Raw genomic sequence first — 27948 nt, forward strand, 5'->3', positions numbered from 1 at the left:
GTTGATATACCAAACTACAGACATGTTGTCTGTGTGGACTGCAATTGTCCCTACACGAAGAAAGTCGTTGAGGGCTTGCAACGTTAAAAGCACTGCTCTCATCTCTAGGACATTTATGTGCAGGTGGTATTCGAAGGGTTGCCACATCCCATGAACCATCCTGCCCTGACAATGACCCCCCCACCCGATCAGGGAGGCATCCGTAGTGACAGTGGCTAACGGAGATGGGGGTACAAAGAGTCTGCCTTGGTGAATCTGGGGAGAAGCGATCCACCAAGCAAGATGATTCTTGCAAATCTGTGTCACCAGTATTTGGTGACGCATTGGAAGTTGTTGGTAAGACCACTGAGTGAACAACATCCATTGAAGAAGGCGCATATAGAAGAAAGCCAGGGGAAGAAGGGTAATGGCCGCAGCCATGAGGCCTAACACCTTTAGAACCATTCTGGCCTGTACCTTCTTGTTGGCTAGAATGATCCTGACATGACTTTGAATGTCTGAGATTCTTTGATCTGTAAGGGTAGCCGACATCCGAACAGTGTTTAAGTTTGTGCCTATGAAAGTAATAGACTGGCAGGGCAATAAGGATGATTTTTCGGAGTTGATCGAGATGCCCAATTGAGAACAAAGATTTATTGTGTAATCCCTGGCTTGAACAAGCTGATGCCTGGTGGTGGCTGACAGGAGCCAGTCGTCGAGATACGGAAACACCTGGAATCCTTGACGTCTCAGGTGAGCCGTGACCACTGCCATACATTTGGTGAACACTCTGGGGGCTGTAGTGAGACCAAAGGGCAGGGCTCTGAACTGGAAATGACTGGACCCCAGCGGAAAGCGGAGGAATCTCCTGGGCGTCTGTGGATTTTATGTGATAGTACGCATCCTGAAGATCTATTGAGCACATCCAGTTGTCCTTCTGTAAGAAGGGCAGAATTGACTGAAGAGTGACCATTCGGAATCTTGTCTTCCTCACAGACTTGTTGAGTCTGCTGAGATCCAATATTGGTCTCCAGTCTCCCGTCTTTTTGGGGACCAAAAAGAACCTTGAGTAGATTCCGGGCTCTGAATGATCTGGCTGAATGGCTCTTTTTTGCAGTAGTTTTAAGACTTCTAACTCTGCAATTTCCCTTAGACCGGGTGGTACATCTGGAAGGGAATTTCAGTGATAGAAAGGACTTTCCTCGAAAGGAATTCTGTAACCCTCGGATATGATCGACTGTACCCATCTGTCTTGAGTGAGGGAACGCCAGGCTTCTGGGTACAGTGATAGTCTTCCCCCGACTGCCTCCAAGGATGGACAGCCGGGCAACACCTCAGGGATGCTGAAAGGGCTTGTCAGAGAGAGGCTCTCTGCTTCCATGGTTTTGTGGACCCCCTCTGCCTCTAGAGCGGCGTCTGTTATTGTTGCCCCCTCTGCCTCTAGGGGTAAACTGACCACGTGAATCCGGCGTGACTCCTTGGAATTTGCGGAACCACATTTTGCCACCCTTCTGTCCTTTGGGGTAAGGTCTAGAAGGGGTGGAAAAACGGACCCCTACGGCAGAAAGAGTCTTGCCGTCCTGCTCACACCTGGTCAACGTTTCCTTCACTTGAGGGCCAAACAAAGCTGACCCATCAAAGGGTGAGTTTGTGAAGGACGCCTTAAAGGGATCTGCAAAATTACAGAGCCGCATCCAGGCTTGGCGTCTAAGAGCCACACCTGTACCTGCGGCCCTACTCGCTCCATCAGTAGCATATGATATCAGTCGCATGGAGGAGTTAGCAATAGAATTAAGGGTTCCTAGTTGCGAAGCAAGTTTTTCTTGAGCCTGCAGCTGTAGGATCCTGTACTACTTCACCTAGCTCATTAAGGATATCCCTCTGGAGTCTGGTGAAGTGACATAAAGTTCAGCGAACACATAGCAAAGGTCGCTGAAGAGAACATCCGCTTACCATATCTATCCATGGTCCTAGAGTCCTTATTAGGAGGATGGACAGGTATGGAAGGATCTGCAAGTTCCTTCTTAGTGGCAGCCGCCACCACCATGGCATCAGCAGGGACACCTTTTGTGAGGAATTGCTTGTCCGGCGGGCAGTGATAAATTTAGAAGGCCTCCTAGGGACTGGCTCTACAGAGTCAGGAGCAGTCCACACCTTTCGAGCAATAACCTGCATAAGGGGGTCGAAAGGCGGAGACACCCAGGAGGTGGAGGGCCGAGATCCAAACGCCTCCAGGTATACTGACTCATCCTCAGAGGGATTATTGGTGGACCAGTTTCCCCTCTGTCTAAGGAGTTCTAGGATGTCTGAAAAGGAGACATCCTCAGAGGGGGATCTTGGGGATCCCTCTGACTCATCTAAGTCAGTATCTGAAGTGATAGACTCGGGGGAGTCTACGTGCTTCCTCTTACAGGTCCTCTTTCGCGGAGGATCCTCTGAGAGATCAGGAGAATCCTCGGAAGAGGGGGCTGTTCCCAGTGGGGAAACCTGAGGCGGAGGATCTCTGGGTCCGGGAGCAAGAGAAGTGGCAGAGATGTCAACAGGCACCAAAGAAGGAGGAGCTAAGGGAACAGACTGCTGGCTGAGTGCAGTGGCCAGCACACTCTTCATCACCTCGAAGGCTCCCCTCCCAGGGAGGTCCGAGAGAACCCGTTCCGAAGAACCAGGAACTCCAGGACCCACCGAAAGGGAAGGCTCCGAGGCAGATGTCGGAGCAGAGCTCACCAAGGCTCCAAGGGGAAGAGTGGGGTCGGACAAGGGTCCGATGCCACTCACCCCCTCGGAGGAGACCAGGGAAGCCCGACCACCGAATCCCTCTAAGGAAGGTCTCAGAGGAGATAAGAGTAGAGGCTGAAGGAGCAGAAGGGGTATCTGTCCCTCAGCCGTAGCAGAAACCATTCCCGAAGACTCCAACTCCAAACTCTGTGGTAGAGTCGAAGGAGGAACTGCAATGGGGTGTGGACTAATAGTCGTCTGTTGAGACGGACTATGTAGCATTTGGGCCAGTGCCTGTGATTTTAATAATCTACTGACCACTCTCTCTAAATCATGGTCAGAAAGCCTGGATGACCTGGATGATCGGCTCCGATGGCTCCGTTCCGAGAGGAGAGGAGAGGAGAAGCCGGAGCCGAGAGTATCGGCTCCAAGGAAGGGGACCTAGACCTCTTCCTCGAAGGAACCATCGGAGCCGAAGAAACCTTGGAAGCTGTCGGAGCCGACAACTTCTCGGCACCGACAGAAGGTTTCGATGCATCGGCTCCGGCCTGAGCCACATGGTGATCGGAACCGATCGGAGCCGACACCGAAGTGGTCGAACCAGAATCGGCACCGATAGCCATCGGTGCCGAAGGTTTGTACAAACCAGAATCGGCTCCAGCGGGACCCAATCTCGACTCTGAAAGAGTCGGAGCCGAGGCCGCAGGCTTGGACACAGAAGCCTGGGCCTTGGAAGACTTAGAAGTCTTAGATGGAGCCGACTTAGCCGGAGAGCCCTCCGGCAAGAACCCCTCAAAATAAGTTTATTTCTCCTTTCCTGCAGGACTCTCTGGCTAAAAGAATGACAAATCGCACAGGAGTCCTGCAGGTGGAGAGGTCCCAGGCAGTAAAGGCAAGAAGTGTGACAGTCTGTCAGAGACATTTTCTGACAGCACGAGTCACACTTCTTAAAGCCTGAGACCCTTTCCTTAGACATGTTGTAAAACACACACACAACACTTGTCCAAGAAAATTTTACAATCCCAAAGGGAAAAAGTATTGTCTCACAAACACACACACACACACCCTAACAAGGGGGGGGATGGGATGGGAGAAGGCCTGACTAAAAAGTTTTAGCAGAGAGGGAAATTTAGTCAGGAAAGGACTAAAACTAGTCTAAAACTACTAATTTTAACTTTAAAAATGATTTTAAAGTGAAAAAAGGGGCAAAGAAGTAGTGTGTAAATCACTTACCAGGAGCTGGTAAAAGGAGGACCTCATCAGCGAAGCGGCAAACGAGATCTGGGTACTTACCGCCTTGCATCATGGGATATGGAGCTGCCTCGAGCTGGTAAAAGTGACTCTCGAGCTTAGCAAGTGCCGAGTCGGAGCCGAGGATCGGCTCCGAACCCATCAAGCAAGAATGAAGGCGAGATTGACAACTTAACATTGGTTTTATTGCCATAAGGGCCTGTAGCTCAGAGACTCTTCTTGCTGAGGTTACTGCCAGTAGGAAAGCTGTCTTCCAAGACAGAAATTTCAACTCTGAAGATGCTGCTGGTTCAAAGGGAGGAAGAGTTAATTTTTCCAGCATGAAGTTGAGGTCCCATGCAGGCACTGGTGGTTGCCTTGAAGGGTTGATGTTCTTTATACCTCTTAGAAACTGTCTTAGCAATGGGTGAGAAAATACAGGCGGATCAGTGTTATATTTGGCAGATATTGCTGAAGCATGTACTTTTATGGAAGAATATGAAAAGCCATTGTGGTGCATTTCAGCCAAATATTCTAGGATCTGTGGAATGCTCATCACTGATGGGTCTTGACCCTTTTTGCTGTTCCAGATAAGAAATCTCTTCCATTTTGCCGAGTATGTTTTTCTAGTGGAAGGTCTGCGCGCCTCCAGGATGATATCTTTTACCCTTTGGGAAAGTGTATCCTGAGGAATAGTCATGGAATCTTCCAAGCTGTCAGCTTCAATGTTTTCAAGCTGGGGTGTAGTGTCCTGCAATTGTGCTGTGTCAGAAGAAGTGGCCATTGAGGAAGGAGCCACGGATTGGTGTGTGTCAAGCTCCGCAGCAGTGGGTACCAGTGTTGTCTTGGCCAGTCTGGAGCTATCAGTATGACTTTCGGCTGCTCTACCTTGATCTTTAGTAACACCTTGGTCATCAAAGGAAGAGGTGGGAAGGCATATAGTGTTAGAGAGTTCCAACTGAAGGAGAGAGCATCCACCTTCCATGCTTGAGGGTGGTATGTCCTTGTGCAAAACATTTTCAGATGGTGGTTGAGGTGGGAGGCAAAAAGATCTATGTCCGGCCTTCCCCATGCTTGAGTTATTTGTAAGAAAATGTCTGGATGCAACATCCATTCGTGTGGATCCATGATGTTTCTGCTTAGGCTGTCCGCCAGAACATTGTCCTTCCCTGGTACAAACTGGGATTGTAGCTCTATTTTCAATTGAAGGGAAATATCCCAGAGATTCATTGCCAGTCTGCAAAGAGGGTAGGAATGGGTACCTCCTTGCTTGTTTATGTACCACATAACTGTGGTATTGTCTGTCCTTATTAGTAGATGGCCCTGATGCATGAACTTTTCGAAGGCCTTGATTGCATGTATCACTGCCAGCATTTCTTTTGGTTGATGTGCAGGTGCTTTTCTTTTTGTGTCCATTGTCCTTGAATGCATCTGCCCTCCATGTGCGCCCCCCATCCATGGTCTGAGGCGTCTGTTGTTATGGTTTGACTTGTATGAGGCTTGCTGAAAGGCAGACCTTTGTTTATTTGGCTTGCTTGGGCCCACCACAGAAATTCCTTTTGAAGGCATGGAATGAGTGGGATCAAAGCTTCCAGGCTATGGCTGTGTTGAGACCATAGACTTTTTAGATACCATTGTAGTTTCCTCATATGCAGCCTTGCGTGTGGAATCAGAAGAATGCAGGATGCCATGAAACCCAGGGCCTGCAGGATTTTCCTTGCAGTCATCTGGGTATGTGTTGCTAATTTTCTGAAGTATTCTGGTAATTGTTTTTGTTTTTCTTTTGTCAGAAACGCCATCTGGGTGTTTGTGTCCAGTGTGGCACCCAGGAAAGGTATTTGTTGGGATGGTACGAGACTTGATTTCTGAATATTGACCGTGTATCCCAAGGCCTGCAGTAGGTGAATGACGTAGTCCAAGTTTTTTAACAAGGCTTGTTGGCTGTCCGCTTGTATAAGGCAGTCGTCCAGGTAAGGGTATAGTTGTATCCCCTGAAGTCTGCAATGTGCAATTACTGATGCCACGCATTTCATGAACACTCTGGGCGCAGTAGATAAGCCAAAGGGCAATGCTGAGAATTGATAATGCTCTGAGCCTGCAAGAAATCGGAGGTATCTTCTGCAACTTTGTCTGATTGGGACATGCAGGTATGCCTCCTTGAGGTCCAGAGTTACCAGCCAGGACCCCTTGCCCAGCATGGGAAGGAGTTGCTGTAAAGTCAGCATTTTGAATTTTGGCACAATAAGGTAAGTATTCGGTGCGGACAAGTCCAGAATGGGTCTCCATTGATTTTCTTGGAACAAGGAACAGTCTTGAATAAAATCCTTGGCCTTGTTCTGCAGAAGGAACCTTTTCTATTGCTCTTATTTGAAGTAGGTTGGTTACTTGTTTGAGTGCCTCTGCCCTTTGATTTGGTGGCAGGTTTGGCCTGCCATGTCTTGTTGGTAGTGTATGAAAATGGAATCTGTATCCTTTGTCTATTATGTCCAGTATCCATTTGTCCTTTGTAATATTGCGCCAATTTTGTGAGAATAAAGATAATTTTCCGCCCAAAGGTGCTTCTAATTGAGCCCTGGATGGCGAAGTCAAAGTCAAGTCATTGAGATTGTCCCTGTGGAGCAGTGGAAGGTCCTGCCCCACCTCTCTGGTTCAGAGGCTGCCATTGACGTCTCTGTAGGAGCCTCGAGTTTGCCCTCTACCTCTGCCACGTCTGTTTTTGCCTCTCTGAAATTTGTCTGTGTCTGGAAAGGACCAATGCTTGGAAGGCCAATTCCTGCTGAATCTTGGAGGCTGTACCTGGAGGAAATCTTTGACTGTTTGCACTGATTTTGCCTTTTCCTCTATTTTCTTTAAAACCTCTTGTGCAGTCACACCAAATAGCTTATGTTTCTCTAGTGGTGCGTCCAAAAGCTTAATTTTCACATGGTCTGGCAATGTTTGTTCCTTTAACCAAGCATGTCTGCGTATGACCGCACCTGTCATTGCTGCTCTACATGAAGCTTCCAATGCATCATATCCACACTGAAGGAAATGGTTGCTAACCTGCTAAGTCTTATAAACCAATTCCTGTAACCCCTTTCTATCTAGTGGTTCAGAGGAAGCCAATTTCTTCTGCAAGTCATCCAACATGTATTCCTGATACTGAATCATATGAAATTGACAATTTAATGCTCGCATAGAAAGGGTGGAAGATGTATATACTTTCTTGCCCCACCTTTCTAAAGCCCTAGAATCTCTTTCCGAAGGAAGTGGATTCTTAGCAGTAGTGGAGGAAACCCCTTTAGGCCCCTGAAAAATAGTTTCAGGGTCAGCAGTATGGCCCTTGTACAGAAATTGATGTGTGTCTGGGACCCTGTAGTACCTGTCTGGCTTGACAGGAGCAGGGGGGAGGGAGTCAGGGGAAACACTAGAATCTAAGTACACACCATCTAAAACATTTAAACTGGAGGAATAGCTAAGGGTCTATGCTGAGGTAGCTTTAAAAATTCCCTTAACCTTTTCCTAGAATCTGAGTATTCTTGGCCTTGCCATTTGAAGTGTTCCCTCATGGAATGAAGTGTTTCCCCAAAGGAAAACTCCTCAGGAGGAGAAGCAGAGGGAATGGATTCCTCCGCATCAGAATCCTCGTAGGCCGGGAAGGCCTCCTCCTGGTAGTCTGAATGTGCAGAATCACCTGAGGCCTCATCAGAGGACTGGGGATCTACCTGCTCAACCCTAGGCCTCTTGACAGAAGGCGGCTGAGAGCCTCTATCTGGATGTGGCTGAGAACCCCTAATTAAAGAAATAAGGTCCTCAGCTAAACTTAAAATTTGAGAACCAGAAGTGGATCCCAGAGAAACAGATCTTGGAGGGAGAGACTTAGCCTGTTTGGCAGCCTTAGCACGTGTGTAAGCCTTAATGGACATAGACACTGGAGGCCTGGCAGCCCCGCGTGCTGGAGTAGTCTTATCCACTGAAATGGTGTTAGAAATATCCTGGGCTTCGGTCTCAGAGGGGAGAACAGAAACCGGCACCGAGCTGGCCTCCGGTACCGAAGTAACCGGTGGGGCGGTGTCGTCGGTCTGTAGCGGTTGTGAAACCGGCTCAGAAGAGACCGAGACACTCGCGGTAGGCCTAAACGTGGTGTCGGCCGAGACCACGGGTGTCGGTCCTTATCCTTCTGTTTTTTAGGTAAATGTGCTGTCGGAAGCTCCGACGGCATGATATAACCGAAATCTCCCCCAAAATAATCCTGTGCAAACTCTGACCGACGCCTAAGAGTGCATCTATTGAAAGAAGCACAAGCTGTACAGGCCGAGACGTGTTTTGGGCCTAGGCAGGGTAAGCAGTAAGAGTGGAAATCCTTATGAGGTATTTGTTTCCCACAAGTTAAACAATTATTAACTTTTACAGTTTTATCTGACATCGGCTGAGGCAAGAAAAGGTCCCCAATGGGGTACTTAGCTTTTTTGAAGACTTCGGTAGCTGAAAACACAGGAGCTGGTCGACCAGCACTTGCGAACTGCTTCTGCTTCGGGCGCCGCGCGGCAAGAAAGACTGAAGAAGATGGTGTCGGCTGACGCTTTTATACCCAGCTCTGGCGTCGGGAAAGGCGACATCAGCGGCCGGACCCAGACTTTGGAATCCGGCCGACCGAAGGGCTGCCTGAGGCAGGACAACCCATATGTTAGGACTGCAGTTGCATCCTTGAAGGACATCTGCTTCTGCTTCGGGCACCACGCGGCAAGAAAGACTGAAGAAAATGGCGATGGCTGTCTCTTTTGTACTCCTGACGCACTGACGTCAGGGAAGAGGCGATGACAACCGACGCCGGACCAGGACTTTGGGATTCGGCCGACTGCGGGACCGTCTGATGACAGGATAACCCAAGTGTAATGACTGCAGCAGTATAGCACGATGAACATCTGGAAAATGATAATGCTTGGTGTAAGTTTGTACTGAACTCCTGGTAGCAGCTTCTAGGAGGTCCCTGGTAGGGATGCCTCTGTGAATGGCTGTAGAGGTAGATGCAGCCCTGGTGGAGTGTGGTCTAATCCCCTGGGGGATAGGTTTTCCATAGTGTTTATAGCAGAAATTAATGCAATGGCCTATCCATTTAGCAATGGTTTGCTTTGAAATAGCCTACCCCTCTGCCCCTGCAGCAAATGCCACAGGCAGTCGCTCAGATTTCCTTTGAGTTTAGTCCTGTCCAAGTAGAATCTAAGTTGTCTGTGCACATCTAAGGAATGCAGTATCTGTTCCCCTTTGTTCTGTGGATTGGGAAAGAAGGTTGGCAAATGAATGGACTGATTAAGAGCCACACTGGATACCACCTAGGGCATGAAGGATGGAATGGTTCTGAGGGACACCCTGTCCGCATGAAAGATGATGAAAGGCTCCACTGTCATAAGGGCCTGTAATTCAGATACCCTTCTAGCAGAAGTGATTGCTAAAAGGAAAGCTGTTTTCCAAGAAAGAAATTTTAAGTCCGCAGTAGCAGCTTGCTTGAAAAGAGGTAGAGTGACTTTCTCCAAAACAAAGTTAAGGTCCCAGGCAGAGGTTGGAGCTCTCCTGGGTGGTCTCAAACTTTTGGCCCCTCTGAGGGGCTGCTTGAGCAGTGGATGAGAGAAGAGGGGAGGTTCTGTGTTATAATGAGCTGAAATGGCTGAGGCGTAGATTTTAATGGAGGAAAAAGACAGGCCCTTGTGAAGCATCTCAGTTAAGTATTGTAAAATATGCGGTAAATTGGGTGCTGCTGTGCTCATCCCTTGAAATTGGTTCCAGTCACAGAATCTTTTCCATTTTACAGCATAAGATTTTCTAGTACTAGGCCTCCTTGCCTCTAAAATGATATCCATCACAGGTTTACTGAGAGATGGGTAAAGGAGAGATTAGGTAATTAGCCAGGCTGCAAGGTCCAGTGTTAGAAGCTGAGGGCGCAGAATCTGGTTCTCCTGCTGGGACAACAGGAAAGGAGTCTGAGGCAGGTGCCATGGGGATAACCGTGATGCACTGCGGAGGGGGTACCAGTGTTGGCGTGGTCAGTCTGGAGCAATCAAAATCATCCTTGGTTTGTCCCATTTTATTTTTAGTAGTACTTTGGAGAGCAGAGGCAGAGGGGGAAGGCATAGACTGACGGGCTTGTTTGTGGGGGAGTCCTTATGCAAAATTTGTCCAATTGGTAGTTCTGCGCAGAGACAAATAGGTCTATATCTGGGCTCCCCCATTTGCTAGTCAACATGCTGAAAATCCTTTGTTCCAGTTTCCACTCGTGTGGGTCCATGAGGTTTCTGTTTAGTCAGTCTGCCAGTGTATTTAATTTTCCTGGCAGGAAATGAGCTTGTAGGTGCACTTGGTAGCTCAAGGCTGTGTTCCACAATGCCATGGCTAGTCTGCAGAGGAGGTAAGAATGTGTACCCCCCCTGCTTATGTACTACGTAACAGTGGTGTTGTCAGTCTTCACCATTAGTTGCCCTCGAAGAATGTGGTCCTAGAAGGCTATCAGAGCATTCTGTACAGCTAACATTTCTTTTTGATTGATATGCAGATGCATTTGACTTGGGTACCATTTGCCCCGAATGCACTTCACTGCCAGGCTGAGCCCCCCATGCATAGTCTGAAGAGTCTGTTAGGGTTTGGGCGGCAGGGGGGTAGTGTGAAAGGTAGTCCTTTGTTTTGGTGGCATGCCTCTGGCCACCAAAGGATCTCTAGGCGTAGGCAAGGTATGATAGGAATCATTGCTTCTAGATCCTGGGAATGTTAGCACCATAGGCTTTTTAGATACCACTGTAGTTTCCTCCTATGCAGTCTTGCATATGGAATTAGAAGAATGCAGGAGGCCATGAACCCCAAGGTTTGCAGTATTTGTCTTGCAGATAGCAGGGTTTTTGTGGCTACTTGTTTGAAGTAGGTTGTCAAATGAATTTGTTTCTCTGGCATGAGGTAAGCCATCTGGGAAGTTGTATTTAAGCTTGCTCCCAGTAATATAATTTGTTGACAGGGTACCAGGTGAGATTTCTTTTCGTTTATGGTGTACCCCAGACAGGTTAGAACCCTTTGTACAAAGGCCAGATGATTCAAAAGTATGTCCTGGCTTTCTGACTGAATTAGACAATCATCTAGGTATGGGTACATCTGAATATTTCTTTGCCTGCAAAATGCAATAACTGGATCTAGGCACTTTGTGAATACCCTGAGCACAGTCGATAAGCCAAAGGGCAGTGCAGAGAACTGATAGTGTGTGTAGCCTGCTTTGAAGTGAAGGTATCTTCTGCAAGATTCCCTCATTGGGATGTGCAGGTATGCTTCTTTTAAATCTAGTGTTGCCAACCTGGCGTCTTTGCCTATCATAGGAATTAAATGGTGAAGAGTCAGCATCTTGAATTTTGGAGTCGCGAAAAAGGTGTTTAGAGTAGACAGGTCCAGGATAGGACGCCATGAATGGTCTTTCCTGGGTACCAGGAAAAGTCTCTAGTAGAAACCCTATCCCTTTTCCTCTTCTGGTACCTACTGAATAGCCCCCATGCTTAAGAGAGAAAGTACTTGTTTTTGGGCCTCTGCCCACTGGTTTGGGGGGTAGGTCCGGCCATCTGTTTGGTGTTGGTAACATGTGGAAGTGAAATCTGTATCCCTGGGACATTATATTTAAAACACGACTATACCACACCAAAAAGTTTATTACATAAAGCTCTCGGGTCTACACCCTTCATCAGTACTGGTGTGGTATAGTCGTGTGTCGCTTGTATTTGGCAGTAGCACCATCGTTGTTTTGGTTCAACATTATATTTAAAACCCATTTGCCCTGGGTAATGAGCTCCAGTTCTCTGGATGAAGAGCAATCTTTCCTCCCAAAGGGGCAGTCAGTTGATAAGTGCTCGGAAATTTTAAAAGGAAGTCATTGAGACAGTTTACCATGGGAGGAGTCTTATTACTCCCAGATTTGGAAGTGGAGGCCCCCACTGCTTAGTCCTGTGTGTCCCGTGGGACTGAAACTTGGGGTTCCTGATGTGTCTGGGTTTGGCTTGAGAAGGCCTGGAAGGGGCTGGAAAGGACCAATTTTTAGAGGGCCAGTACCTACTAAATCTAGGAGGCTGAACTTGTAAGAAATCTTTTAACAGTTTGCATAGATTGAGCTTTTTCCTCCATCTTTTTAAGAACTTCCTCAGCCTTGTTGCCAAACAGGCGGTCCTGATTTAAGGGAGCATCCAACAATTTAGCTTTAACATGAACAGGTATAGATTGCTCCTTAAGTCAAGCATGCCTTCTGAGCACAGACGCAGTAACAGCAACCCTGCAAGAGGCCTCTAATGAATCAAAACCACATTGCAAAGTAGGTTTTCTAACCTGTTCAGCAGAATGCATTAAATCCTGTAATTTTTTTATTTTTCATACAATCAGGAATCAACATCATTTTCTGTTTAAGCAATCCAATAACATGTTGCTGATATTTTAACATATGAAACTGGCAGTTTAAAACCCTAATGGCCACGTTTGCCGAAGTGTAAACCTTCTTACCCCATCTATTCAGCCCTGGAGTCTCTGTCAAAACGGGTAGGATTTTTAGCAGCAGAAGCCTTAATGCCCTTGGCATCCCTTAGAAATGGTCTCTGGATCTGCAACAGGATTTTTAAAAAGGAACTTGTGTGACTCCAAGACGCTGTAGTATCTGTCAGGTTTTCTGGGAGAAGGAGACAAGGAATCAGGAACCAAACTAGATTCCGAAAAACATCAACAACAATATCTAGTACAGGAGGGATAGCTAAAGGCCTATGCTGAGGCATGAGTAAGAAATCTCAGCCGCTTTTTTGAATCAGAAAAATCTTGGCTTTTCCAGTGGAGAGAGAGTATGTAAGGTTTCACCAAAAGAAAAATCCTCTGGAGGGGAAGCAGAGGGGATAAAGTCCTCTGCATCAGAATCTTCATAAGTAGACAAAGGCAAATCCAGATCATCAGAAGAATTGGAAAAAAATAGAATCCTGGTCAGAAGATTCATAAACAACTTCAGTCCTACGCCTCTTAGAAGGGGGAGGGTTGGCTACCCCTGATTAGAGTTATTACATCTTCAGCCATTCTTATTTGTTTTTCAGGTAAAGAGGCCTGAGCATGTGGCCTGGGTGGCGTTTTTTTAGGCATGGTTCGAGATTTAGGCCTAAGTGAAGGAGGAGGTGTGGTTTAATATGCAAGTCCATAGGCCTGAATACACCCTCAGAAGCTGGTGCCTGCACAGCGCCTCTGAACCCATCCAAGGTAGCGACATCTGCAGGTACTATAGTTGAAGCATCTTGCGGCATACCGGACTCCGAATGTGTCTCAGTATAGGCCTGCGAATCAGAAATAGCGGGTTTCAGGGGCTGCGAAAGCACCTCACTGAGTACCGGCGAACTGGCGACTGGCTTAGAAGCGTCATCAGCGGTTTTGGACCTCGGCGGCCTGTCTCTATCTTTGCGTTTTTTCGGAATCCTGGTAGTCGGGTGGCTAACAGAAAACATTTCTGGACAATTAAACCGAGAACCGAAATATTTAGAGGCGAAAATATACCAATGATGTATAGTGCACGCTGATTAAATAAAGCACATAACCTACAGTAAGGTACGTCGTGGTCAGGGCTTAGGCAAGGAATACAGAATGAATGAAAATCTTTGAGGTATTTGCTTTCCACAAGTAATGCAATTACTAACTTTTACTGACATCGGTAAGGAGAAAGAAAAAGTTTCCCCAATGGGGTACTTAGCTTTAGTTGAAGACTTCGGTTCTGAAACTTGAAAACGAAAATTCCAGGAGTCAGCCGACTGGCACTTGCGAACTGCTTCGGGCACCGCACGACCAGAAAAACTGATGTAATGGTGTAGGCTGCATGTTTTATACCCCTGACAACCTGACGTCAAGGAAGAAGGGACAGCAAATGACGCAGGACCCAAGACTGTTAATCCGGCCGACTGAGGGCTACCTGCAAGCAGATAACCCAAATGTAATGACTGCAACAGTGAAACACGAAGAATATCCGAGTAACAGCTGCATGTACAGATGTGCACGGACCAAACCAACCAGGGCAGTCAATGAAAAACAAAAATGTCCAGCACAGATGGGTTGAAAACTCAAATAATTTAATTAGGTAGCTCAAAAAACAGACATCATACCGGTTCCAGCAACAGCCTCTTGCCGGGACTGTTTTCCATGTGGACATTTCAAGTGTCGCAGAACTGGCTGGTTTGAATGGGGCCAGTGTGAGCTTTTCTAGGATGATGTTCAGGTCCTAAGGCAGTGGAACGGGTTTCCTTGGTGGCCTGATGTGCAAGACCCCTTTGAGGAACAATTTAACGTCTAGCCAGGAGAGTAAATAAGGGTCCAAGGGTAACCAGACAAAGGTATCTGACAGGTGGGACTTTGAGTATGAAAGTCCTGCCTTGACAAGTTCACACACACAAGTTAAGACTAGAGGGACACCCACTAGAAAGGGATCTCTCAGTCTTTGGAGACACCATTTGGAGAATTCATTCCATTTTGAAATGTAGGATCTCCTTGTAGTAGGTTTCCTGGCCTCCCTCAGGACTGAAAGCACATCCTCTGAGTAGTGGTGTCTGAAGGGAATTAAAAGTTTATCAACCAGTGTGTTAGACATAGCATCTGTAGGTGAGGGTGGACGAGTGTTCCCTTCTGGTGCGACTAAGGTGCACCTTGTGGGGTAACTTGTGGTGATTGCCCTTGGCAATGGATTGTAGAAGGGAGAACTAATGCTGCCTTGGCCAGTAGGGAGTCACCAGCAAGATTTTTGGCATGTCCTTCCTGATTTTCAGGAGGACCTTTTGAATGAGAGGGAAGGGAAGAAAGGCATATAGAAACAGTCCCTTCCATGAAATTGTGAAGGTGTCCACTCTCCAAGCTAGTGGTGAGTGATTCTTGCTACAAAACGTTTTCAACTGTCTGTTCTGGAGGAGGGAAACAAATCTATTTGCGATGTTCCCCACTGGTGGACAAGGTCTAGAAAAATTTCTCTGTTCAACATCCACTTATGATGCAAAGAGGATGATCTGCTTAGAGCATCCACCTGGTGATTATCCTTGGATGGGATGTAGGCTGCCTGCAGGAATAAATTGTTTTTGGAGGCTAGATCCCAAATCTAGATCATTAGCCTGCATAGGAGATAGGACTTGGTCACCCCGTTTGTTGATGTACTACATGACTGTGGTGTTGTCTGTGATGATTTGAAGAGGACCTGGCTGTAGGATGGGAAGAAAGGCTTTCAGTGCCAAAATGACTGCACTCATCTCCCTTACAATGATGTGATTTTTCCATTGGGATGGCTGCCAACTCTCGTGCACCCTGAGGCCTTTCGTGGTAGCCCCCCGGCCCAGGTCTGATGCATCTGTATGCATATGCTGAGCTGGTGTGGGGAGGTGGAGTGGAAGGCCTGGGTTCTTATGAATTTGTTGGATCCACCACCATAATTCTGTCTTTAGGCAGGGTATGAAGGGAATCTGGAACTCTAGAGGGTGGTTTTGTTGGGACCACACATTCTTCAGATACCACTGTAGCTTCCTCATACGCATCCTGGCTAAGGGTAGCATAGGAATGGTGACCACCATCAGCCCCAGAAGTCGCAGGAATTGTCTTGCTGATAGTTGGTGGACCTAGCGCAGGTCCTGAAAGTGGCCTGTAAGGGAAACTACCTTGTCCTGAGGAAGGAATGCCTTAATCAGGTCAGCTCTGATCTTGCACCCAAGAAAAATGTTGTCCTTTTGTGGTGTTGGGGATGACTGAGGATGAACCCAGAGCTTGCAGTAGGGATATGAAAAACTGCAGGTGTTTTTTTAGGGTGTGCTCTTTTGCTGCAAGGATGAGGATATAGTCTAGGTAAGGGTAGGGCCTTTGGTCCTGCAATAGGCTATGGCTGGAGCAAGGCATTTGGTGAAGACCTAGGCTGCAGTGTATAAACCAAAGGGCAAGGCAGTAAATTGAAATTGAGAATTGGGCCCAGTGAAACTTAAGTACTTTCTGTGGAAGGGTTTGATGGGGATATGGAGGAAGGCCTCTGATCTAGTGTGGCCATGAATGCTTGGGCTGGCAATAATGGAACGAGGGTCTGGAGGGATAACATTCTGAAAGATGGAACTTTCGGGAAGAGGTTTAGAAAGGCCAGGTCCAGAATTGGCCTCCAAGGACTGTCCATTTTTGGTACTAGAAAATAACCTTGAGTACCAACCGTTACTTTCTTGTCCTGGAGTGATAGGCTCTATGGTTCAGTGGGTCAGTAGATCCTACAAGATTTGAGGAATAAGGTGTAGTTGGTTTTTGAGTGGGAATGGAATGCCCCCGTGCTGGGGGGTTTTCTTTCCAGGAAAGGAAGTATTCCTCTTGCAGTACTGCCAAAACCCAGCAATCTGTAGTGATAGTTCTCCAAAGGGCCAGGCAGCAGGAGAGACGAGTTGACAGGGGGAGGTAGGTCAAGGCAGTCATGCATTGTTGGTGCCATTTCTGTCATGAAAGGGCTGTCTGGGAGCAGGCAGAGAAGAGGATGGTCTGGAAGATGTCTGTCTCCTGGTTCTTTTTCTGTGCCTGGAAGAAGGAGGTGTAGCAATGGAGGGAGTTCTCCTCACATAGGTAGTCTTAGCTTGATAATTTTGGTAGTATATTGGTATGGGAGACACCAGAATGTGTTTAATTCCATGAAGCTCCTTACTTTTCTCCTGAAGGTTTTTAAATAGTTCCGCAGACTGTTTGCCAAACAGGAGATTGTGGTCTAGTGGAGCACTAAGGATTTTGGACTTGAAGACATCAAACAAGGGTTGAAGTCTTAGCCATGGAGTATCTGCGTAGCATTGATCCAGATGCAGCAGACCTAGCAGATGTTTCAGCTGCATCATAGCTACATCTAATTGATGTCTGGCTACCTGAGATGCCAGGGATAGTTTTGATTGTAACTCTGTCTTGTTAGGGGAGTTAGGCAGGAAGGATGGGAATGTAGATGCTTGGGATACCAGATCCAGGGCATTGTGTGTTTGATAATTAATAGCTCTGAAGCCTAAGGCGGAGGAGGTATAGATCTTCTTGCCTAGAATGTCCATACTTTTGCTGTCCTAGTTTGTAGGCAGAAAGGAAAAGGATGGGAAAGTCTTGACTGCTTATCTGCGGCTACAGCAATCATTGCCAGGTCTGCCAAGGGGGGTTTCACAAGAAATATATGGTCATCAGGCACCTTATAGAAATGGTCAGGTCTCTTAGGAGCTGGTGGCTGAGAATCAGGATTTTTGGATGCTGACGCAAATGCATCCAGATATGCAGGTATAACTGGAGGGATGGCAGAAGAGGAGGGGGATTCAACTTGAATTAACTCAAAATATCTTTTTTGAGTTTGTCATTTTGGGAAGTATCCCATTTTAAATATTCTTTCATTTTGGTAATGGTCTCTCCAAAAGTGATGTCCTATGGATAAGTAAAGGACTCATTGGATGATTAAGAATAAAGCTCTTCCTCTTTTCTTTCATGAGAAGTGGGTGGGGGAATAGAAGTAGCGGAGGCAGGCCTTGTGCCAAGGACAGAGATGATGGAGGGAGAGAAGGCCGAGGGCCTAAGATCCATGAAGGCCTGCATTAAACACAGAGTGAAAGACTGCCAGTCAGGTAATTCCTCAGCAAGAGAAGATATAGGTTTAGTTTTCTGCTTCCTTTTCAAAGGAGTAGTTTTGAGAGAAGGCCTAGTTTCTGGGGCCTGAGCTAAGGCTGAGGCCTCGGATTCTGATATTCCAGTCGAGCGTCCGGTGGAGCCCGATTCCCCCTCGACTTCGGTTGAGACCGTCGTCTGAGTAATCTTTGTGGAGATGCCAGCCGGTACCTCAGCAGCTAATTCCTCAAGGGGAATAAGTGAAGTAGATGGCTCTAGCGAATATCCCTCAACCCCTATATCGGCGGTTGGCGGGGCATCCACTGGCGGAGAGGCAGAGGAAGTTGGCCGAAGAATCTTGGCCTTTTTCTGTGGCAGATCTACCTAGGTGACCGACTCAGGATCCATCGTGTCAACTTTTTTAGCCTCTGGTTTTCTAAGATTAAGGATGGCCAGACGGCTTCCGAGCATCTTGGGATGAAGGATTGGCAAATGGGACAGGACGTATGGTCATGTTCCCGGCCTAGGCAAATAATGCAATGGTCATGCGAGTCTTTATGCGGAATTTGGCATCTGCATTGGCATTTACCCTTTTTGACAGACATTGGCTAAAGGGAAGTCAGCCAATCAAGTTCAATAATAAAAGAACAAAATCCTCAACGGGCTACTTAGCTTTAGACATCTTGACAGTAGAGGAGAGATGCGATCAATCTGACGTTCTACTGCGGCAGAAAAGGTCTGAGGTCTGTGCGTGCAGATGTCACACTTAAGGCCCCTGGTTTATGGCCCTATGTGTGACATCCCACATACCTACACAGCACCCAGGCTTAAGATTTTGTATAGGAGCCGACATTCGGGTCACCTGAGGTGGAGAATTCCACACTAAGAATACTGCTTCATGGGAATAGAAGGACATCATCATATACGGTTACCTATTTTGACCCCCTTGGCTCAACTGCACAGAAAGAATAGTTGTGTAAAATCTTACCATAACCATAGATCTTCTCTTTCATGTTGCAGTATTCTTAGTGTGGGATTTCCTGCCTCAGACTACCCCAGCCCTGGCTCCTATACAAAAGTGTCAGCTTGGCTGTTGCAGTTGCGTGGGACGTCACATGTAGGACCATAAACCAGGTACCTTAAATGTGACATCTGCACGCACTGACCTGAAAACTTTAAAACCCAGCAGGACAGGTCCCATTAGAGTAACAAGTGATGTCAGCAATAGGATTATAGAGCCATCTGGTGGTTAAAATGGTCATAGAATAGTGTATGGCCACAGGAGACCCAAGACAGGTCAGTAAAGAGAGAGAGAAGATAAGGGGGTTAAGGTGGGTAGGAAGGAATACTGCAACATGTAAGAGAAGGACATCTATGGTTATGGTAAGATTTTACACAACTATTCTATGTCCTACTTCTATGTTGCAGTATTCTTAGTGTGGGAGAGTACCACAGCTTAGAAGGAAGGAAGGGAGGAGGTAGAAAAGGCAGATTGCACAAAGCCCTGCAGAATTGCTCTGGAAATAATGTCTAACTTGTAGTGTTTGGTGAAAGTGTGAATGGTGAACCATATATATGGCTGCTTCCAGGATGGATGCAGTGTCCAGGCCTTTTAGGAAGGTTCTGGAGGCTGCTACTGGCCTGGTGGAGTGAGCTTTTACACCCTGTGGGAGGTTTTTGCCATGGAGAGAGTAACATAGGCAAATAGTTTTCCTAATCCAACATGCAATTGTTTGTTTGGAGACTGCCTTGCCCAGGGCCCTGGGGTGTAAGGAAATAAAAAGTTGATTAGATTTCCTTATGGATTTGGTTTTGTCTAGATAAAACCTTAGCAACCTTAGCTGCCTGTGTACACCCAGGGAGTAGAGTATCCTCTCACTTTCACTAGTGGCAGAGGAGAAGAAGGTGGGTTAGATGAACAGATTGGTTTAGGGACAGATCGTTGACCACTTTGGTCATAAAAGAAGGGTTGGTTTGTAGGGTTACCCTGTCCTTGTGGAAGGTAGTGTATGGAGGGCAGGCCATTAGGGTCTGCAATTCTGCCATCCTTTCTGGCTGAAGTTATAGACATTAGCAGAACTGTATTCCATGTGCACATCTGCAGAGTGGCCGTACTGGCAGACACTTAGTTTTTAAAGGATGAAATTCAGGTAAAAGGGTGGTGGGATGGGTTTTCTTGGTGGGCTGATGTGCAAGACCCCCTTTAAAAATAGCTTAACACTGAGCCTGGCTAGTAGAGGAGGGTCTAGAAGCAGGCAGCCCAAGACTGCTGAAAGGTGGACTTTCACTGAAGATTATGAATGTCCCCACTTGACTAGCTGACACACAGGCAAGAACTAGGGGAGGATCTGCAATGCATGGATCCCTGCCCTTGTCCAGACACCATCTGGAAAATCTCTCCCATTTAGCCAAGTAAGATTTCCTTGTAGTAGGTTTCCTGGCATCCCTCAAGACTGAAAGCACATCCTCTGAGTAGGGGTGCCTGAAGGAAATTAGAAGTTAAACACCCACAGTGTCAGTGCCAACATCTGCAAGTGCGGGTGAATGAGAGTTCCCTTCTGTTGTGTCAGAAGGTCCACTTCGTGGGGTAACTTGTGGTGACTGCCCTCGGCTAGATTGAGGAGTAGGGGTAACCAGTGCTGCCTTGGCCAGTAGGGGGTCACCAGCAAGATTATTGGTTTGTCTCTCCTGATTTTCAGGAGGACTTTCTGAACTGATGGGAAGAGTGGAAAGGCATAAAGAAACCTTCCCTTCTAAGAAATGCTGAATGTGTTTACTCTCCAAGCTAGTGGGGAGTGGATTTTGGAGCAGAACGCCTGCAGCTGTCTGTTCTGGGGGGAGGCAAACAAATCTACTTGGTGTTCTCCACCGGTGGACAATATCTAGAAATACATTCCTGGCCAGCATCCATTTGTGATTTGGAGAGGATGTCCTGCTGAGAAGGTCTGCTTGTTTGTTGTCCTGCGAGGGGATGTAGGAGACCTGAAGGGACAAATTGTGTTGTGAGGCTAGGTCCCAGATTAATAAGGTTAGATTGCAGAGGTGGTATGCTTTTGTCCCTCCCTGCTTGTTGAGGTACCACATAACTGTGGTGTTGTCCGTCTGTTATTATTTGAAGAACACCTGGTTGTAAGAGAAGGAGGAAGGGTTTCAGTGCCAGAAGGACTGCTGTCATTTCCCTCACATTACGTTTGTTCTTTATGGAAGGGTGCCACTTGGCTTGAACTCTCTAGTTTAACAATGTTGCTCCCCATCTTAGATGTGATGCATCTGTATATGCATGAGCTGGTTTGGTGTGGGTAACTGCAGTGGAAGGCCCAGGTTCAGCTGAATTTGCTGAAACCACAATTTCAGCTCTGACTGTAGGCAGGGCAAAAGTGTGATTTCTTGCTCTAAATGATGCTGTTGGTGTGATCATACATTTTTAGACACCACTGCAGCTTTCGCATGTGCATTCTGGCTAGTGGTAGCATGGGAATGGTGGCTGCCATTAGGCCCAAAGTTCATAGGAATTGCCTTGCAGTTATCTGTTGGGTCTGCATAAGGGTTTTGAAGTGGGAGGACAGGGAGCTGACTTTGTCCTGGGGAAGGATGGCTTTCATTACGTCTGTTCTGATCCTGCAACTCAGAAATTATTTGTCTTGTTCTGAGGTCAAGGAAAATTTTGGGAAGTTGAGGGTGAACCCCAGCCTTTGAACTAGGCAAATGGTGAACTGTAGAGGGATTAGCAAGGATTCCTTGCAATCTGCTAGGATCAGGATGTCGCCCAGGTAGGGGTAAATCTGAATCCCTTGTGTTCTGCAATAGGTGCCAGGCGTTTTGTGAACACTCTGGGAGCAGTGAACAAACCAAAGAGCAATGCAGTAAATTAGAAGTGAGAGGAGGGTCAAGAAAAGTGTAAGAATTTCCTGTGGGAAGGTAGAATGGGTAAGTGCAGATAGGCTTCTTTCAGGTCGAGTGTGGCCATGAAAGCCTGGCCTGGTATAAGAGGGAGTAAAGTTTGTAGGGACAACATTCAGAAGGTGGGAACCCTTCAAGAATAGATTTAAAAAGGAAAGGTCTAGAACAGGTCTCCATGGTCCATCTTTTTTGGGGACCAGAAAGTCTTGAATAGAACCCTTTTCCTTCCTGCTCTGAAGGGTCAAGTTCATTTGTACCCAGGTTCAGAAGGCCTTGCAGACTCTGTGGGAAGAGATGTCTCTGATTTCTTGGGGGGGGGGCCTTAAGGGGGACCTTTCTTTCTAAGACAGGAAGTATTCTTTTTGAACTATAGCTAGTAACCATCTATCTGTAGTGATGGTTTCCCAAACGTTTAGGCAGTGGGAGTGGCAGGCTGAAAGGGGGAGGTGGGCAAGGCAGTCATGCATTGTTGGGTCCTTCTCTGTCCTGAAAGGCCTGTCTAGTGGGGGGCTGAGAGACTGCTGGCCTGGATGGGGTTTGTCTTCTGACCCCTCTTCTGTGTCTGGAAGAGGTAGGTCCAGCTGAGGCTGGGTTTCTTCTGACAAAGGTGGCTTTGGCAGGGTAATTCCTGTAATATTTGGGAATAGGCGATAACAGAAGATGCTTGATGTCTTGCAATTCCTTATTCTTTCCTTGTAGATTTTTTAAAAGATCTGCTGACTGTTTATCAAACAAAAAGTTAGGGTCCAGAAGGGCATTTAAGATTTTACTCTTGAACTCCTATGTTAAGTGTTGCAGACATAGCCATGAATATCTTCTAAGTACAGTGGCAGAGGCTGCAGAGGATTCTGCAGCATCATGACATCTAATGGAGTGTCTGGCTACTTGGGCAGCCAGAGATAGTTTGGAAGATATGTGAGATTTAGTGGGCAATCTGGAGTAAAAGCCAGCAGAGTAGAGGCTTGTGAGACAAGGTCCAGAGCATATTTGGTCATATGGGTTTGATAGTTGACAGCTCTAAAGGCCAATGTGGAAGAGATGTAAACCTTCTTTCCAATTCTATCCATGGTTTTGCTGTCCTTGTCTGTAGGTAAGAGAGAAGCAGACAGAATCAGTCTGGATTGCTTATCAAGTGATAGAAATTTCTGGTCATCAGGCACTTTGTAGAAGCGATCTGGCCTCTTAGGAGCAGGTGGCCAAGAGTCTGGTGTCTTGAGTATCAGACATTTGTGAGGTGCCCCATTAGAAGTATTCCTTCATTTTGGTTATGGTCTCTCCAAAGGTGATCGCCTCTGGAGGGGAGTTCCCTTCGATGGATTCTTCATCTGGGGAATAATACTCTTGAGGAGAGGCTATTTGGGAGGTGTAAGATATTGATTCATCAGAAGATGAACAAGGGTCTTGCTCTACTTTCCTGTCTTGTGAAGTAGGCAGTGGAAGAGAGGAGACCGACGCAGGCCTAGGACAGAGGAGAGGAAGAGTAGATGGGGAAGAGGCTGAGGGCCTTTTTAACTGGGGTAGTCTTAGTCATAGGCCTGGAATCGGATGCCTGGCTAAAGGTAGCATTATCCAAAGGAGGGATCGCAGTCAGAGGCCCGGCTGTGTCTGGTTTCCCCTCGACCGTAGCCCAAGTCTGGGTAAGCTCCGTGGGTGTGCTTGTCAAATGCGAAGCGGCTTCCTCGAAGGTCACCATTGAAGTAGACAGATCTGTCGGACGTCCCTCAACTCCTAAATCGGCAGCTGGGTGTCTGAAAGTAGAGAAGCATTGGAAGTGGGCCTAGGACTCTTGGCCTGCTTCTGCGGAGGTTCAGCCAGGGCTTCCAAAATGGGATCCACCCTTAGCGCTAATTAGTATACGGCTGCATAGGGTCTTAGCAATGAAGGATTGGCAAATAGAGCAAGTGGCGTGATAGTGCTCTTGGCCTAGGCAAAAAATGCAACGGTCGTGTGTACCTTTATGGGGTATCAGGCATTGGGATTTGCCCTTTTTTGCTGACATCAGCTAAAGCTTACAACAAACCAAGCTTTAGCAAGAGGTCAAAGAAGAAAAAAAAACAGCGGGGTACTTCGCTTTTAGATGTCTTGTGGTGAAGGAGCGAGGCACACGATGTGACAGTCTGCTGCGGCTGAAAGGTTCTGAGGTGTGTGTGTGTGTGTGTGTGTGTGTGTGTGTGTGTGTGTGTGTGTGTGTGTGTGTGTGCAGACGTCACCTTTAAGGTCCCTGGTTTAAGGTCCCATGTGTGACGTCCCATGCAACTGCAACAGCCAAGTTGAAGCTTTTCTACAGGAGCAGATGTTTGGGTCGCCTGACGTGGGAAATCCCACACTAAGAATACTGCAACACAGGAATAGAAGGACACAGTTTAATTTTGTGGATGCCATTTGAAAGAATATTCATTCTGCATTTTTTTTTTCTAAACATCCACACTTTTAAAAGGAGCACTACTATATAACAATGGTATGCTATTACTATACAGCAACGTATCTAATGTGAAAAGTTCTTAATTGGAATATGGAATGCAAAAATACAGTCTTTCTCATGCAGCCAATTTAAATTAAGCACTCACAGATGGAAAAAGCTGCCTGCACTGCAATATCTACTATAGTGTATATGGGATTTGTAAAACTTGCTTTCAATGGAAAAAAAAAATTTCCCAATATAAAATTATACTACAACCAGAATGGAAACTAAGTGCCTAGGACCCAATAAAACAAAGAAAATGTTAACCTTCACAATGAAATACTAACATTGCCACTACAATGTATCAGAAGCATTCTAACACCTACCTATAGGGGGTGCCTGGTACCTCTGCACAGTTTTTCTTTGTCTGAGGTTATAAGGTCTGTCAGTTTCTTCTCCTTCAGCTTCTTCTGCTTCTTCATCCACTTCATCTTCATCATCATCATCATCCTCATCCTCATCATCCTCCTCCTCCTCTTCCTCTTCTTCTTGAGATTCTACAGACACCAACATATATGCAGAACGCATTAAACATAGCTTGTATGTTTGCCCTATTAGCAGTGCCCATGAAAGAGTCATTATACACAATGATTCTTCTAAGGGTCAGATTTGGAATTAGTACAAATTTAACGGTCTCAAAATCCTCAATGCAACTTTTTTTAAATTTTTTTTTTGCCCCTGTGCATGCTGACCATCAAGATCAACTGAAATTCAGCCCATTTACTTCTTCACAGCAGGGAGCCCCCAGAATCACAGAAATGGTAGGTGATTGAGGGTTGCTTGTGTATTGCTTGAACCACAGATTTCATGACATTTGAATAGTCTAATTCCACCCAATAGATGTGGCAAACTACCAGCATCGTGGCAAGGCCCACAACTCCCTCCCTATGAGTGCACAATCCCATGCACTAACAAACAAGGACTGACACAAAGATGGTACATTAGTGGGCTGAACTCAACCCCCCCACATGCCTATGCAACACCACCCTTCCTCTGAGGGATGACAGCAGTAGCGGTCCTGTTCCCCCAGCCCTCCCATCCAAGGATGGGCAAATCCATCCTTCCTGCCAGCTATCTTCGGACCCAAAGCTATCAAACTTAGGTGACCTAGGCCATGGTCAGGGCTGCAGTTACCTCAATGTCTTTGCATCAAAAGACTATGGACAGAGAAGCCAGCTTACCAGAATTGGGTCAGAATTTCTGCCACTGCTGAAAATCCAGGGCTGGCTAGAGCTCTGAGTAGTTAAGCTGAGAGGAGCAGGTTTGAGCAACCAGAGGCCGCTTACCTAACCTAAATGACAGGATGGAAAACTTGACACTCCTTTGAAGAATCTACAGGAAGATGCAATGCAACAATTCTGAAACACTGCAGGACTAGTAGACCCCGAATTAATCGTACAAGTGCTTTGAAATCACTGCACACTGATGTCCTTGAAAAAATGGGTGTCTCAGTAGAAAATAGCAACCTAAGCCAGAGAACAATGGGCTACCAGTAACCAGTTCCCTCTAGTCGCAAAGATGTGACCTAACCAAGCTGGCTTTCAGGTCCTCCTGGAGTTTAGCAGACCACTGCTTACACAAAACAGGGGAACTGATAACAGAGTGATACGAGTTGAGATAGCAGTTCTAATGTCAGCAGTGAACCTCAGAGAAAAAAAATGCAGCACATTTTCATTGGCAGGTAAGAAATGAATGAACTGCATCACAGACATTTAAAAAAATATTAAAGATCATAAACATCCAAGTAAAAGGAAAAAATATTCAGAAAAGATTAAGAAAATATCTTCACCATAATTAGGAATTATGTACTTACCATAACTTGGTATATGTGGTCTCCTTTCTCATTCTTCCTCACTGATGGGTTACAGATCAGATACTTTTAAAAGGAGCACTACTATATAACAATGGTATGCTATTACTATACAGCAAAGTATCTAATGTGAAAAGTTCTTAATTGGAATATGGAATGCAAAAATACAGTCTTTCTCATGCAGCCAATTTAAATTAAGCACTCACAGATGGAAAGAGCTGCATGCACTGCAATATCTACTATAATGTACATGGGATTTGTAAAACTTGCCTTCAGTGGACTTCAGATCCTAGTCTTGAGCTCCTCCCTCTTCCCATAATGCACCATACCACCTCTAACTCCTCAGATGGAGTTTGCTGCCTATTGTCTACTAATTTATAGAGACACGACAGAAAGAATTATGACGGAAATCTTGGAAAGAAATGTTGCGTAAAATCTTACCATAACCACAGATGTCCCTCTCTTCCATGTTGCATTATTCTACATATGGGTTACACTCCTCTTGTCTTGTGTACGTCCAAGCCAGTATACAAATGTCTTCAGTCCCTCTGAGGTGCGTGGGACGTCTGATGTGGCTGAGGGTAACATGGGCCATAAAAGTGATGTCTGCACGCACCAGCCCTCATAAAATATAGTTTTGTACACTTACTATAAATGTAGATGCTTGAGTGTATTCACTGTTGCAGTCATTACATTTGGGTTATTCCTGCTAGGGTAGCCCTCAGCCAACCAGAATATGAGAGGCTTAGTACTTCTGCGTCAGTTGCTGTTGCTTCAGGACTGACGTCAGGTTGTCAGTAGTATAAAGAAAGGCAGCCAACGTCATTACATCAGTTTTTCTTGCCCTAACCTGTCAGGAGCCAAGAGGGAGCCAGGTTCGGCAGGAAGAACCTCACCAGCAGAAAGTAAATACTAGTATGCCCCTTGTAAGGAAAGAGAAGAAAGTAGAGGGGGGATGGAGGGAGGGAAACCAGGACTACAACAGTGAATACACTCAAACATCTACATTTATGTTAAGTGTACACAACTGTACTATGTTCTTCGTGTGTCACTGTTGCAGTCATCGCATTTGGGTTGATTCCCAAAGCTGAGGAAATGGATGGAGGCAGTCAAGGAAACTAGGGGCTGGCTAGGATGTCCTGCAAGACTGCAGAGGCAAACTTGCCCTGGATTTGGAGGAGAGGCAGGTGGTAATGTTTGGTAAAGGTGTGAACAGATGTCCAGGTGGCAGCCTCCAGGATGCCCCTGGTGGAACTTCTCTGAGGAAAGCTGCAGAGGTGGAGGCTCCTCTGGTGGAGTAAGTCCTGACCCCCTTGGGGGGAGGATTTCCATGTTGTTTGTAGCAGACATGGATGCAGTGTGCCTATCCATTTGGAAATGGTACGTTTGGAGAAGGCTTTGCTCTCTGTCCCTACAGCAAAGCTAACCAGCAATTGATCAGACTTTCTGAAGAATTTAGTCCTGTCCAGATAGAATCTGAGCAGTCTGTGCACATCTAGAGTGTGCAGGATCCTTTCCCTCTTGTTCTGTGAGTTAGGAAAAAAGGTGGGCAAATGAACTGATTGGTTGAGAGCCACAGTGGACTCCATCTTGGGCATGAAGAATGGGTTAGTCCTGAGGGATACCCCGTCAGCATGGAAGATGATGAGGGGTTCCACAGCCATGAGTGCTCGGTGACCCTTCTGGCTGAAGTGATAGTCAAAAGGAAAGCAGTCTTCCAGGAGAGAAATTTTAACTCTGCCGAAGAGGCTGGTTCGAAGGGGGAGGGGGGTCAGGGTCAGCTTTTCCAACACAAAGTTAAGTTCCCAAGCTGGGGTTGGTGCTCTTCTGGGTGACCTCAATTTGCTAGCCCCTCTTAGAAACTGTTTGATCAAAGGGTGTGAGAAATGTGGCTGCTCAGTTGGAAAATGAGCAGAGGCATGAATTTTAATAGAGGAAAAAGAGAGGCCACTGTGTAGCAGGTCAGCTAAGTAATCCAGGATGAAAGGGATTGAGGGCTGTGCTGTATTGGCTCCCTTAGCCTGAATCCAGGTGCAGGATCTTTTCCATTTGACAGCATACTAGTGCAAGGGCATCTGGCCTCACATATAACATCTAGAACCTGCTTACTGAGGTTGGCAGACTGATCAGGGGTTAAGGAATAAGCCAAGCTGCCAAATTGAGTGTCTGCAATTGGGGATGCATGAATTCCCCTTCCCTGTGGGTCAGGAGGTTTGGAATCTGAGGAAGATGCCATGGTGGCAGTGGGGACAGGCTGCACAGCAAGGGGTTCCAGTGC

At 46.6% G+C, this 27948-nt stretch overlaps 1 protein-coding gene across 1 annotated transcript in view; it reads right to left on the bottom strand.

The window, feature by feature from the left end:
- Positions 1-27948, bottom strand: part of ATAD2B (ATPase family AAA domain containing 2B) — a 4508062-nt gene that overhangs the window by 3399818 nt on the left and 1080296 nt on the right. Inside the window, exon 7 of the mRNA XM_044063554.1 lies at positions 24187-24345. Coding sequence (XP_043919489.1) covers positions 24187-24345 — 159 coding nt within the window. The remainder of the gene's footprint in view (positions 1-24186; positions 24346-27948) is intronic.

Source organism: Protopterus annectens, chromosome 2.part1, assembly GCF_019279795.1.
Source record: "Protopterus annectens isolate FY-2018-M chromosome 2.part1, PAN1.0, whole genome shotgun sequence".
Classification (NCBI taxonomy): domain Eukaryota; kingdom Metazoa; phylum Chordata; order Ceratodontiformes; family Protopteridae; genus Protopterus; species Protopterus annectens.